This window comes from Mchenga conophoros, linkage group LG7 (genome assembly GCF_057382185.1).
Source record: "Mchenga conophoros isolate Kocher_MC1m ecotype Shallow Benthic linkage group LG7, M_conophoros_male_GT1.1, whole genome shotgun sequence".
NCBI lineage: Eukaryota > Metazoa > Chordata > Actinopteri > Cichliformes > Cichlidae > Mchenga > Mchenga conophoros.
This window is the reverse complement of record NC_140532.1, coordinates 41,919,246-41,933,613: the sequence shown is the minus strand read 5'-3', so window position 1 is coordinate 41,933,613 and position 14,368 is coordinate 41,919,246. Positions and strand designations below refer to the sequence as shown.

Genomic DNA, 14,368 nt, shown 5'->3' with positions numbered 1-14,368 from the left:
AGTAAACGTTTGACCTCTGTTATTGCCAACAAAGGTTATGTTACAAAGTATTGAGTTGTATTTTTGTTATTGACCAAATACTTATTTTCCACCCTGATTTACGAATAAATTCTTTACAAATCCTACCATGTGGATTCATGGATTTTTTTTTCACATTCTGTCTCTCACAGTTGAAGTGTACCTCTGGTGCAAATTACTGACCTCTGTCATCATTTTAGGTGGGGGAACTTGCACAATCGGTGGCTGACTAAATACTTTTTTGCCCCACTGTATTTACTGAATATATTTACAGATACATATATTTGACATTTATAGATCCAACAGAACACAGGGAGAAAGAACTGAAAAAGAAACAGTGTACAAATTATGCACATTTGTCGCACAGGTGTTTGACCAGGCTGCTCTCATATTGAGCACATCCAAAATGTGCCCATCTGGAACAAAACTCGCACTGCACCTGAAGAGGGAGAAGGGTAGGGGGTGTAAGTGTGTTAACCAACATTGTGAATTTGATGAGAAAATAATTACAACAGTGGCTTGCAAAAGTATTCGGCCCCCATGAACTTTTCCACATTTTGTCAGATTGCATTCACAAACATGAATCAATTTTATTGGAATTCCACGTGAAAGACCAATGTCTCTACCAGTCTCTAGCTGGTAGAGACATACCCTAAAAGACTGGCAGCTGTAATTGCAGATAAAGGTGGTTCTACAAAGTATTGACTCAGGGGGCTGAATAATTACGCACACCCCACTTTTCAGTTATTAATTTGTAAAAATTGTTTGGAATCATGTATGATTGTTGTTCCACTTCTCACGTGTACACCACTTTGTGTTGGTCTTTCACGTGGAATTACAATAAAATTGATTTGTATTTTTGGCTGTAAAGTGACAAAATGTGGAAAAGTTCAAGGGGGCCGAATACTATTGCAAGCCACTGTATATTGCATTTGTGGTTTATTTGTTTTACCATTTCAATCATACTGGACTCAGGATCGGCTTCCAGCATGGAACAAACCACACAGTAGTCATCAGCATTACCTAGAAACACACTGGCGTTCAACCTAACAGTTTTTAAACAAAACTGAAAGTGCTATTGCAAAACAAAAGCACATGACTCAACTTACTTTCATGTTCTAGCAGTTCGCAAGCAATTTCAGTGCGCTGCAGCCCAATGGCTTCTGGAGTGGACAGTAACCTCTCCACTCAGAAGGTAGTGTTTGGCAAACTGTAAAATATGTTACAGTAATTGGAATTGATTAACTTAATTCTAGTTAAATACAATAAATACAATTAAATACAATTGCTTATTAAATACCTTCAACACTAAAACTCCACAACTGCTGGAGTCCATCTGCTTGTTGTGTGGCAGAGTCTCCATTTTCCAATCCACTCGGGACTCTTCCTTTCCTTTCATCCTCAGAAAATTCCTAATAAAAATAAAACAAGTTTTTAAAATGTAGCCAGCATTTTGCTCTAAATAAAAAGAAAAAAAAAACCCCACAAACCAAACAACCCAAAACAGAAAATTAATGAATGATGAATACCTCCAGTTACGCATAACTTTCCTTTCATAACAACCTTCATTTCCAAGAGGGTCTAACAGCAGTACAGATTGTGAGGAGATTTTGACAACCTAAAATAAAAATTGTATTTAGTAGAATATGTGTATTACACTCACTTAAGTAAACATAATCAATTGTAAGCATTTTCAAAATAAGAATATGCTGCTAAAAAGAACAGTAAAACAAAAAAGAGAAAAAACACATGAGGTGTGAACATGTACCACAAGGATCCAGTGTGCACCAGAGTTCAGTGAGCACAACCAAATGTCCTCAGCCGGAAACAACATCTGTGGAATATTTTTAAGTTTATAAAGGTTTAACATCTACATTACCTTGCTGACACATTTAAACTTCCCAGAAAACAGAGAGGTTGCAACAACGCAAGACAACTGATACACGGGTTTCTGAAAAATGCAAGATTTTGTTTTTTTTAAAAGATTACAAAATTGTATAAAATACCTTTGTGAAATAACCGGCATACGTTCTTACTTGCCTTTTTGTTTCCTAATGAGGCAGTGCAGGTATGTATCAATGACCTGTTTGGATTAAAAGAAGATTATTTTTACAGACCACCACTACGACCAAAAATGATTACTTCACTTACCTCATCAGAAAGCCACCCACTGTCCTCCAGTGTGCGAAAAGAAGAGTCATACAATTTGCATGGCCCAACCACTGCCTCCACACGCCCGGTGTCCTTTGCAGCCCAAAGCCACTTCACTAAAAAACAAAATATGATAAGTTTCTTTAGTAATAACAGTTGCCATTTGAAAATCACGGTCAATGGCCAATGGGCCACAAGCAGACAAGGGCCAAAGGGCCAACAAAATAAATATGCCAGAGGGGAGTAGCTTTATGTAAATCAGAAATTAGCCAAAATTGGACCAACAGGTCAAAATTAGTAAGAGGGGAGAAAAAAATAAAACATTCTATCCATTCGACTAGCCAAACTGGCAACAGTTGACCAACCGGTCAGAATGAGATTTTTAGCTATGCCACCTTTTTCTTGCACGCTGGGTTTCTGGGGGGTCACTGGTACAAGCTCTTCTGGTGCTTGGACTGATTTTACCTGAGCTATTTTTGGTGCAAACTGAATGACAGAGGATCTGTTATTTTGCAGCGCTTCATGATGACGCTGAGGACTGCAAGGCCACATCTCAGAAGATGTGCTACTCTCAACAGGTTCAGTTGGAGTTGAGACTTGGACAGGGTGGCTTCTTCTATAGGGTTTAATGTGGTCAATACTGTATAGACTTTTTAAATATTTCCCTCAGCGTTTTTCAGTCTAACACATTTTCCACTGAAGTCATCAATTGTGTAGGGACCTGAAAAATCCGGTTCAAGTCTTCCTCCTTTTCGCCCACGTTTCCTCATATTTAGAAGCAGAATTTGATCCCCTACATTGTACACAACATTTTTGTACTTTTTCAGGGCCCGCTTGGCATATACAACCTTTTGCTTGTCTTGTGACTTCGCAATGTTTTCTTGTGCAGTTTCTTTAACTGCATGTTGTGCTTCACTTTCAGACTGTACATAGTCACTGTACCTTTTGTCGTCTGGCAGAATGATGTTGGAAATCTAAAATTTTGTAGATATTAGCAATTAAAACAAGATGATATCATATTCATAAAGACATTACTGGGTTTTTTTCTTAAATGGTTTCAATTCTTAGTTCTAACATAGAAAGAATTTGACAAACACTCACCGGCACTTGAGCAGGCACTTCTGATGGAAATACTGCTTCTCTTCCATACATCAGAAAAAAAGGTGTGTATATTGTTGTGGTGTGTACTTTTGACCGCAGTGAAAACAGGGTGGGATCTAGATACAGCTCCCAGTTATTCTGCTGGTCATTCACCAGTTTTCGGAGGGCTCTAAATGCAGGCATAGAAATATGTAAAGACAGTAAGTAAGACAGAAAGTTTAATTAGAAGTAAAGAAATTAATAAATTATTAAGTAACAATTAAGTTTGAATAACATAAGTAATGTTATTAAAAACTGATAGATAAAAATTAGGCATACCTTTTTATGTTGTCATTGGTCTTTTCATCTAGACCATTGGTCTGTGGATGGTATGCTGTTGTGACACTTCTTTCAATTTGCAATAACTTGCAAAGATCAGAGTTGAGCTTCAACAGATAAGGACAAGGTTATACTGCTTATACAAGCACACAAGAAAAAATCTTTGACCCCAGTGAAGTAAAGTTAAAAAATGTAACTGAAAATTATTTAACAGTTACTTCATTCACAAACTTTCTGCCTTGGTCTGACAAAATCCTTTTGGGGCAGCCATGTCTATATATAATGGAGCACAAGTGCTGGGCTACCTCAGATGCAGATTTTGTTTTTAATGGGAAAGCTTCAACCCATTTTGAAAAGTAGTCAGTTGCAGTAAGTATATACTGGAAGCCGCTTGAAGTTTTAGGAAGAGGTCCAGTAAGATCTATACCAATAAGTTCCCACACTTCAGACACCTATCAAGGACAAATTAATAATTTGAATAACAATTTGTATAATGTACACATTGACATTGATGGTTAAAATTAGGTGGCAAACCCTCCTGCCTTTATGAATATGAGCTACAAGCATAGTTTGATGGGTAAACGGGGCATAATATTTACCTGAATACACTGCAATGGTTGCACAGCAGTCAGTGGTTTCCCAACTTCATGACACTGGTCACATTCCAGAATCTTTAAGGTAAAAATATTTATGGAGTTCACGTAAATGTTCAACATTCTCATTTGTAAAAAAAACAAAAACAAAACGAAAACACTTAATGACATATTCTCTAACAAACAAACAATTTAGCAACAATACTTTGTGTGCGTCTTCATATTATCGGACATTTAGCGTTTTGTGTGTGCCAGTGTGTCCTCCAATTGGAGATGAATGAAACTCATGAAATATCTTCCTGGCATCATCCATGGTTTTTACTACTCTTCTGGTTCCAACAAAGAGTTCTCCATCTGCAGTAAAACAATATATATTTAGAAATTAATTTAACCACATATATGAGTTGTTAGTATTAACAATAAATTACTGACCCTTTTGTTTGAATTTTGAGGCATATCTTCTGAGGTTTTGCCTCTGAGCCTTGTCATATCCTGAAGTGTAGGAACCCGCAGAAATGAACGCGTAAATCTCTTCCCACTTCTTCTCCATATCTATGATTGTAAGTAAACATTTTCTTATGAGCTTCAATATGTGCAGTTAACAATGCAAATATTTTAACTTATTAAATAACGACATTACCGAAACAGCCTTAAAACACCGAAGCTGCGGACTCAAAAGTGTTGTGCAAATACCACGTGTCCAGTAACTTGACAGCAGACTTCACCAAAGCTGCAAATTCGACAGTTTTGTGCAGAAAGCAGATAGCGACTTCACTTTCATATTGACAAGCAATCACAAAGGCTTAAGAAATCAAGTATCAACGTCAATAAAAAAGTACTAATACTTACTACTTACCTATTCTCCTGCAAATATGACAACGGAGTAGCGTGAAATCACAGCCAGATGCGCTTAACTTCCCTTTTTGTGTTGTGCGCATGCGTGCACATGCTCAGGAACAACGGGTAGGACGGTTTACGGGGTAGGAGAAATTCCCAGAACAGGTGTCATACTAGGGAGACATTCAAAGGGGTTGTTGGGGGGGGGGGGGTAAATACATTTTACAGTGTTTATTTATCGGACAAAATACGTTAAATGTCACCGTTATTATTGGACGGCCCCGAAACAGCGGGAGTATCCAAATTCAAAGGCTACTTCCACCTGAGGACCCGGCCTTCGCGGTCTAAAGAAGTGAAGCTCTGCCGTCTGCTCCTTTCTATCTAAAATATGACCGGGCACTGACGTAAACTCTTCTGTTTAATCATTTTCTGTTTGACATTTATTCATCTGTATCAGAACCCCGAAGGAACCCTCCCGAGGGATTAATAAAGTTAAATTTAATTTAATCTAATCTAATAACTTTAATCTCAGCCAAACCGATTTACTCACGAACAAATAAAACACTGAAAAAGCCAAACAATAACATTTTTAAGTTATCAAAGTGACTTATATATCATGTTTAACCCGATAACCCGACATGGTTTTTCAATTTTGTTGTCCGGGTGGAAAATCGGGAGAAATTCGGGAGAATGGTGGCTCCGGGAGATTTTCGGGAGGGGCACTGAAATTCGGTATTCTCCCGAAAAAAATCGGAAGGGTTGGCATGTATGGTTGTGGCAACATCACTAACCTTGTCAAACACCTCAGAGTAAATCATATCACAGAATATGACGAGAATATTGAGGCGAAATGAAGAGGAGGAGAGGGACAGGTGCTGCTAGGGCGAGACAGACGTCTCTCAGGGAGTCCTTTAGTGCTGCAGGCAGGCAAGGTGTTCAAATAGCGCACAACTTCAGGTTTTTTTATTTCTATATGATGGACTCTGCATTATTAACAGCAGTGGCGGTCCTAGCCTGTTTGGTGCCCTGGGCGAAGACTCCCTCTGCCCCCCCCCCCACACACACACACAGGATTGTGCATTAAATGGTAAATGGTCTGTAGTTGTATAGCGCTTTTCTAGTCCCTAAGGACCCCAAAGCGCTTTACACAACCTGTCATCCACCCATTCACACACACATTCACACACTGGTGATGTAGCCACAGCCACCCTGGGGCGCACTGAGAGAGGCGAGGCTGCCGGACACTGGCGCCACCGGGCCCTCTGACCACCACCAACGGGTGAAGTGTCTTGCCCAAGGACACGACGACCGAGACTGTCCGAGCCGGGGCTCAACCTCTCTCTATATACTATATGGTTTGTTTTTATTTTGTTTTATTTTGCGAGTTGGTTATTAGACGCTGCTCCAGCCAGCCAGAGAATCCCCCGCCGCCCCGGCCTCTCCTCCCTGTGCCGCAAGCAGCAGGCGCACCTCGCAAACGGAGGGCGCCCTTACTCCCAGCAAATGGGCAATAGAAAACCGATCGGTGCCTATGCCATTCCCAGTATGTGCTGGCATGATGTCACGCAGCATGAGTACGAGCAATTTTTTATTTTTTTTTTGCCGATGCCCGTGATGCCACCCCCCACCACGGTGCCACCCCGGGCAACCGGCCGTGTTGCCCGTATCTAAAACAGCTACTGATTAAGTGATAAGAACAAGTAATCTGATGTCCTGTAATCATTATAATGCTATAATTTGAGATACAATAAATAAAGTATCGGTATCTGATCAGTATTGTCGATACCACCCTGAATATTACTTGGTATCGGATCGGAAAGGAAATCAGTGGTATCGCACATCACTACTGGTAACTGTGCAGGGGCGGATCTAGCAAAGTTTAGCCAAGGGGGTCGATAGGGCATTAACAGGAAAAAGGGGGGCACAAAGACATGCTTTTCTTTCTTATTCTCATTTAAAATGTCTAGCTTTTAATAAATCATTATCTGAATCTTACACCCAAAGTTTTAATCTGATGTAAAATGTATAGAAGTCCATTACTGTATATAGTAACTGTTAAGTCTAATATACCCTAGTAAGCTATAGTACTTTTTCTGTTGGGAAGATACCATCTGTGCAGTCTGCAGTTCTGTTGAAGAAAGATGTTGAATCTATTTAATTATTCTTGAAAAATAATTTATTTCTGTGCATTTTTTTTCCACACTGCATCAAATTAAAGTTGATTACGTCGATTAAGCATCATGAGGTGGAGGGTGGGGTATTTTTATTTTTTTGCTGGGAGTTTGCAACCCTATTAGTTAGGTTGCTTAATATTTCTGTACTCTTTAAAATACCAGAATAGGGAGGATGGTGTAGGTTTAAGTTTATTAGATTGATCAGTTTTGCTGAACTATGAAATATTTTGGGTGCAGTGTACTTTTTGCATACAGGTATAACAGAATAGCTTTAGTGTTCTTGTTTATTTAAACTTGAATATGAACTTATACAAAGTGCAGCAAGATATTAAAAAAACAGTTTTGTTGATTAAAAAACACTATATCGGATTCATATCGGTATCGGCAGATATCCAAATTTATGATATCGTATCGGACATAAAAAAGTGGTATCGTGCCATTTCTAACTATAATATCACATTATGAAATTTTTTATGTATTTTTTTTAAATAGAGACATTCACTTAATTTCAATATTTTCCCTTTCTTTATAGTTCGAGAAGATCATATTTTTATAACTCTTTTTGAACTGTTTTATGTTTGGACGTTGCTTTAATTCCATATTCAGACTGTTCCACAGTTTCACTCCATGAACAGAAACACAAAAGCCTTTTCTTGTAGTACGTACCTTCTTTGTTTTGAAGTTACAAAAACCCCTTAATTATAACTTCCTTCGTTCAAAAAAAAAACATACTCAGAATATTACCTGGCAGTAGGGATGGGTATCGTTTAGGTTTTATCCGATACCGGTGCCAAATCGGTACTTTTGAAACGGTGCCGGTGCTTAAACGGTGCTCAAACCGGTGCTTAAAGAATGGAGAACACAAAATTGGTCCAAAAACCTCTTATGTTCAGCTGTTTTTTGTAAAAATATAACAATGTTAGCCTTTTCTGCAGCTATGGGGCATATATGGTATCACTCTTGGCTGGAAGCAGTGCTTAAACAATGGAAAAAACACAAACTTTGTCCTAAACCTCTCATGTTTAACTGTTTTCCACTTTTTCTTTGGTCATTTTAGCCTTTTTAGCCAGGGTGAAGGGAGCATCTGCCATCAAACAAGAGGACAGCCGCATGTAGCTATGATGATGTTTGCTAGTTCACCTTACATGCATTAATGTAATAACGTGGTTAGCCTACTCAACGTAAATTAGCTACTCACGCAGAGAAGAACGGCTGCTGCCACCATCATCCGTCATCATTTCTGCTACACTGGCAGGGCTAGGGGCCAGGACTCTCCTCTTCGTGTTTTTGGGGGATGTTGCATAACAGGCAACCCACCCGCAGTAGATGTGCTCGGTGTGAGGTCTCGCAGCAAGCTATCAAATACGGCGCATTTCTGGGCTTTTAAAAAAAACGCTATGCGTCGCCAGGTGTTTCATCGGATTTGAGGTGTTACCTCCTTTGACAGTATCACAGTATCAGCTTAAAGCACTTGTTGCAGGCTGCTGAGTTTGCATATTTTGCTGTGAAGTACAGCCAGACTTTTGACCGCTTCGCCTTGGACATTTTTAATCTGTAGCTCTGCTCTAACAGAACGTATGTACCTGGCCCCGCCTACTATCCTCGGAAACGTAAGATGATTGGCTAGAATCTAAAGTGTATCACAGCTCAGGAAAAAAAAGCACCGAAATAAAGCACCGAAATAAAGCACCGAAATGTGCGCTGCTTTTCGGTCTGGTTACTACCGTTTATGTCAGAACCGGTGCCATCATGGCACCGGACACCGGTACCCATCCCTACCTGGCAGTTCTTTATTTTTTGCTTTGAATAGAATTTGTGCTGTTTGGAATTTCACTAGATCGTCAATTTTCACTATTTTAGACTGCAAAAATAGTGAGTTTGTATGTTCCCTATAACCTGCATTGTGGATGATTCGAATTGCTTTTTTTGAAGAGTAAAAAGTGAATGTAATGTGGTTTTATAGTTATTGCCCCAGACCTCTGCACAATAGCTTAAGTATGGTGAAACCAGTGAACAGTATAGAATATGAAGTGATGTTCTGTCGAATACCTGTTTTGCCTTATTTAGTATTGCAATGCTACGTGATCCTTTGGAATGAATATATCTTACGTGAGCTCTCCAGTTACGTTTTTCATCTATTATTACCCCCAGAAATTTATTTTCACTGACTCTTTCAGTGTCAACACCATTTATTTGAATCTTTGCATTTGTATTTAAACTACTATTTCCAAATAACATAAAAAATTCAGTATAACATGAGTTGTTATAAAAAGAGTTTCTCAGAAGTGAAGTTTGGTAGCTGTTTACCAACGTAACATCATCGAAAGATTCAGGCAGTTTGGAGAAATCTCTGTGTGCAAAGGACAACCCATATGGAAAAGATACATATAAATCTTATAAAGTTTGTATCTGTCTTGTGTGAAACTTGTATGAAAAGCATATAAGAGTGAAAACAGATATAAGATCCCTTGAAAAATTATATAATGAAACTTGTATGTTTTGCTCCTCCTTGAATCGCTACCTTATCGTGGTGGAGGGGTTTGTGTGTCACAGGGATCCCAGGGGCTATGTTGTCTGGGGGCTTTTGCCCCCTGGTAGGGTCTCCCATGGCAAATTGGCCCTGGGTGAGGGACCAGACAAAGAGCGATTCATAAGACCCTTATGAAAAGGACACCGAGGGAACAGTTTACCCTGCCCGGGATAGGGTTACCGGGGCCCCGCCCTGGAGCCAGGCCCGAGGAGGGTGCCCGAGGGCGAGCGTCTGGTGGCCGGGCCTTAGTCCATGGGGCCCGGCTGGGCACAGCCCGAAGAGGAGACATGGGCCCATCCTCCCGCAGGCCCACCACCCGCAGGAGGCGCCATAGGGGTTGGGTGCATTGTGTGCCGGGTGGCAGCCAGGAGTGGAGGCCCTGGCGGACTGACCCCCGGCTGCCAAGACTGGCAATAGGGACATGGAATGGTGGGGAAGGAGCCTGAGTTAGTGCGTGAGGTTGAGAGGTACCGGCTAGATATAGTCGGGCTCACCTCTACACATGGCTTGGGCTCTGGAACCAGTCTCCTGGAGAGGGGCTGGACTCTGTCTCAGTCTGGAGTTGCCCCTGGTGAGAGGCGGCGGGCTGGGGTGGGTATCCTAATATCCCCTCGGCTTGCTGCCGGTACGTTGGGGTTTTTCCCGGTGGACGAGAGGGTTTGTTCCGTGCGCCTTAGGGTCGGGGAACGGGTCCTGACTGTCATCTGCGCTTATGCGCCGAGTGGCAGTTCAGAGTACCCAGCCTTCTTAGAGTCCCTGGGGGGGTGCTGGAGGGTGCTCCACCTGGAGACTCTGTTGTCCTGCTGGGAGACTTCAATGCTCACGTGGGTAACGACAGCGAGACCTGGAGGGGCGTGATTGGGAGGAACGGCCTCCCTGATCTGAACCCGAGCGGTGCTCTGTTATTGGACTTCTGTGCTAATCACAGTTTGGCCATAACGAACACCCTGTTCGAACATAAGAGTGTCCATAAGTGCACGTGGCACCAGGACGCTCTAGGCCGTAGGTCGATGATCGATTTTGTAATCGTATCAGCAGACCTGCGACCATATGTTCTGGACACTCGGGTAAAGAGAGGGGCTGAGCTGTCAACTGATCACCACCTGGTGGTGAGTTGGATCAGGTGGCGGGGGAAGACGCTGGACAGACCTGGTGCACCTAAACGCGTAGTGAGGGTGTGCTGGGAACGTCTAGCAGAGGCCCCAGTCTGCGAGATCTTCAACGCACACCTCCGGCAGAGCTTCAACAGCATTCCGAGGGAGACTGGGGACATTGAGTCCGAATGGACCATGTTCAGCGTCTCCATTGCCGAAGCTGCTGCATTGAGCTGCGGCCGCAAGGTGGTTGGTGCCTGCCGTGGTGGTAATCCCCAAACCAAATGGTGGACACCAGAGGTGAAGGGAGCCACCAGGCTGAAGAAGGAGTCCTATCGGGCTTGGTTAGCCTGTGGGACTCCGGAGGCAGCCGACAGGTATCGACAGGCCAAGCGGAATGCAGCTCGGGCAGTGGCTGAAGCAAAAACTCGGGTGTGGGAGGAGTTCGGAGAGGCCATGGAAAAAGACTTTCGGACTGCCTCGAAGAGATTCTGGCAAACCGTCAGACGTCTCAGGAGGGGAAAGCGGTGCTCTACCTGCACTGTGTATAGTGCTGGCGGAGCGCTGCTGACGTCGACTGAGAAAATTGTCAGGCGGTGGAAGGAATACTTCGAGGACCTCCTTAATCCCACTGACACGTCTTCCGAGGAGGAAGCAGAGTCTGGGGATGAGGGGAATGACCCGCCAATTTCCGGGGGCGAGGTCACTGAGGCAGTTAAACAACTCCTTGGTGGCAGAGCCCCTGGTGTTGATGAGGTCCGCCCCGAGTTCCTGAAGGCTCTGGACGTTGTAGGGCTGTCCTGGTTGACACGCCTCTGCAATGTTGCGTGGAGATCAGGGGCAGTACCTGTGGACTGGCAGACCGGGGTGGTGGTCCCCATCTTTAAGAAAGGGGACCGGAGGGTGTGTTCCAACTACAGGGGGATCACACTCCTCAGCCTCCCTGGGAAAGTCTATGCCAGGGTGCTGGAAAGGAGAGTTCGTCCGTTAGTCGAACCTCGGATACAGGAGGAACAATGCGGTTTTCGTCCTGGTCGCGGAACACTGGACCAGCTCTTTATCCTCTCCAGGATACTTGAGGGTGCATGGGAGTTTGCCCAACCAGTCTACGTGTGTTTTGTGGACTTGGAGAAGGCATTCGACCGTGTCCCTCGGGGTGTCCTGTGGGAGGTGTTGCGGGAATATGGGGTGTCTGGCCCATTGCTACGGGCCATTCGATCCCTATACAACCGTTGCAAGAGCTTGGTTCGCATTGTGGGCAATAAGTCGGACTCGTTCCCGGTGGGTGATGGGCTCCGCCAGGGCTGCCCTTTGTCTCCGGTTCTGTTCATAATTTTTATGGACAGGATTTCTAGGCGCAGCCAAGTGGCGGAGGGCTTTCGCTTTGGTGGCCTCAGAATCTCATCTCTGATTTTTGCAGATGATGTGGTTCTGTTGGCTTCATTGGGTGAGGGCCTCCAGCTCGCACTGGAACGGTTCGCAGCCGAGTGTGAAGCAGCGGGAATGAGGATCAGCACCTCCAAATCTGAGGCCATGGTTCTCAGCCGGAAAAGGGTGGAGTGCCCACTCCGGGTCGGGGATGAGTTCCTGCCCCAAGTGGAGGAGTTCAAGTATCTCGGGGTCTTGTTCGCGAGTGATGGGAGAAGGGAGCCGGAGATCGACAGACGGATTGGGGCTGCAGCTGCAGTAATGCGGACGCTGCACCGGTCCGTCGTGGTGAAGAGGGAGCTGAGTGTAAAAGCGAAGCTCTCAATTTACCGGTCGATCTACGTCCCTACCCTCACCTATGGCCACAAGCTGTGGGTAGTGACCGAAAGAACGAGATCGCGGATACAAGCGGCAGAAATGAGCTTCCTCCGAAGGGTGGCTGGCCTCTCCCTTAGAGATAGGGTGAGAAGTTCGGCCATCCGGGAGGGGCTCAGAGTAGAGCAGCTGCTGCTCCACATCGAAAGGAGCCAGCTGAGGTGGTTCGGGCATCTGACAAGGATGCCCCCTGGGCGCCTCCTGGGTGAGGTGTTCCAGGCATGTCCCACCGGGAGGAGGCCCCGGGGCAGACCCAGGACACGCTGGAGAGATTATATCTCTCGGCTGGCCTGGGAACGCCTTGGTATTCCCCCGGATAAGCTGGAGGAGGTGGCTGGGGAGAGGGAGGTCTGGGCCTCTTTGCTTAGGCTGCTGCCCCCGCGACCCGGCCCCGGACAAAGCGGATGAAGATGGATGGATGGAACTTGTATGTTTTGGATACTTACTAAAACAATGTATGAAAGTAATGAGAAAGTGGCCACTTTCATGAGTAAATCATGTAAGCCTTATATGATTTACTCATGAAAGTGGCCACTTTCATGAGTAATCACATATAAGTTTTTACTATTTCTTTTCCATATGGGAAGACTGAAAATCAATATTAGACGCCTGTGATCATTGGCCACTCTACAGCACTGCAATAAAAGCAAGCATGATTCTGTCATGGAAATGACCTCACAGACTCAGGAACCCTTCCACAAATGCAGGCAGAAGCTGTATCATGCAAAGAAACGATACGTAAACATGATCCAGACACATCGCCATCTAGTGAGGCAAAGTGGGAAACTGTTTTGTTAAGCTAACCACTTTTTGAGCCTGAAAAAGGCCTTCAAACTTGTGAGGACCAGCGAGTGTGTCCTCACAAGTGACTGTTGGTTCTCACAAGTATAGTAGAATGCAGATTTTGGTCCTCACAATGATAGCTAGACAGGAACACACACACACACACCTCAGGGTTACAATTAGTTTATGGTTAGGTATAGGGTTAGGGGTTAATGGTTAGGGTTAGGGGCTAGGGAAACCATTATGTCAATGAAGGTCCTCACTAAGATAGCTGAACGGGGTTGTGTGTGTGTGTGTGTGTGCTCGCGCATGTTTAAACATCTTTGTGAGGACAGAAAAAACTGGCATGCCACTATACTTGTGGGGACCGTGTTGGGACCAACAGTAACTTATGAGGACAAAATGCCTGTCCCACAAGTTTGTAGGAATTTTTGAGACTCAAAATGTGGTTTTAGGGTCAGGGTTACAATTAGGTCATGGTTAGGTTTAGGCATTTATTTTTGATGGTTAAGGTTAGGGTAAGTACCTAGGGAAAGCATTATGGCAATTAGATGTCCTCATTAAGATGTGAAAATGAGTGTGTGTGTGTGTGTGTGTGTGTGTGTGTGAGTGAGAGAGAGAGAGAGGGGGAGAGAGAGAGTGAGAAGGAGACTGAGAAATATGTTGTTGCTTTGCGTCAGATTAAATGGCCCCGCACTGGGTTGCCAATTCTGCATTTGCCATGTTGGTGCAATGGTTAGTATTGTTGTCTCACAGGAAGAGGATTCCTGGTTCACAGTCCAGAGACATGGATGTTGGGTTAACTGGTGATTCTTATTGGGCTACTTGTGTGACTGAGAGTATAAATGACAGTCCATCTGCCTCTCTGTGTTGGCCCTGGAGTAGTGCAGGATGTACCGTGCCTTTTGGCCAGTGACAGCTGGGATAGACTCCAACCCCCCTGTGGCACTGAATTGGATAAGCGGT

The 14,368-nt window shown here is 43.9% G+C and overlaps 1 protein-coding gene across 1 annotated transcript; it reads right to left on the bottom strand.

Annotated features, from left to right (window-relative positions):
* Positions 1-434: 434 nt before the first annotated feature.
* Positions 435-2,721, bottom strand: LOC146570719 (uncharacterized). Its single transcript, XM_085279490.1, has 9 exons — positions 2,535-2,721; positions 2,170-2,285; positions 2,059-2,101; positions 1,962-1,969; positions 1,787-1,852; positions 1,548-1,636; positions 1,128-1,430; positions 971-1,041; positions 435-457 (listed from the first exon to the last, which is right to left on the bottom strand). The coding sequence occupies exons 1-7, from the start codon at positions 2,719-2,721 to the stop codon at positions 1,271-1,273; spliced, it is 669 nt and encodes a 222-aa protein (XP_085135616.1). The 3' UTR covers positions 435-457; positions 971-1,041; positions 1,128-1,270.
* Between the last annotated feature and the right edge of the window lie 11,647 nt (positions 2,722-14,368).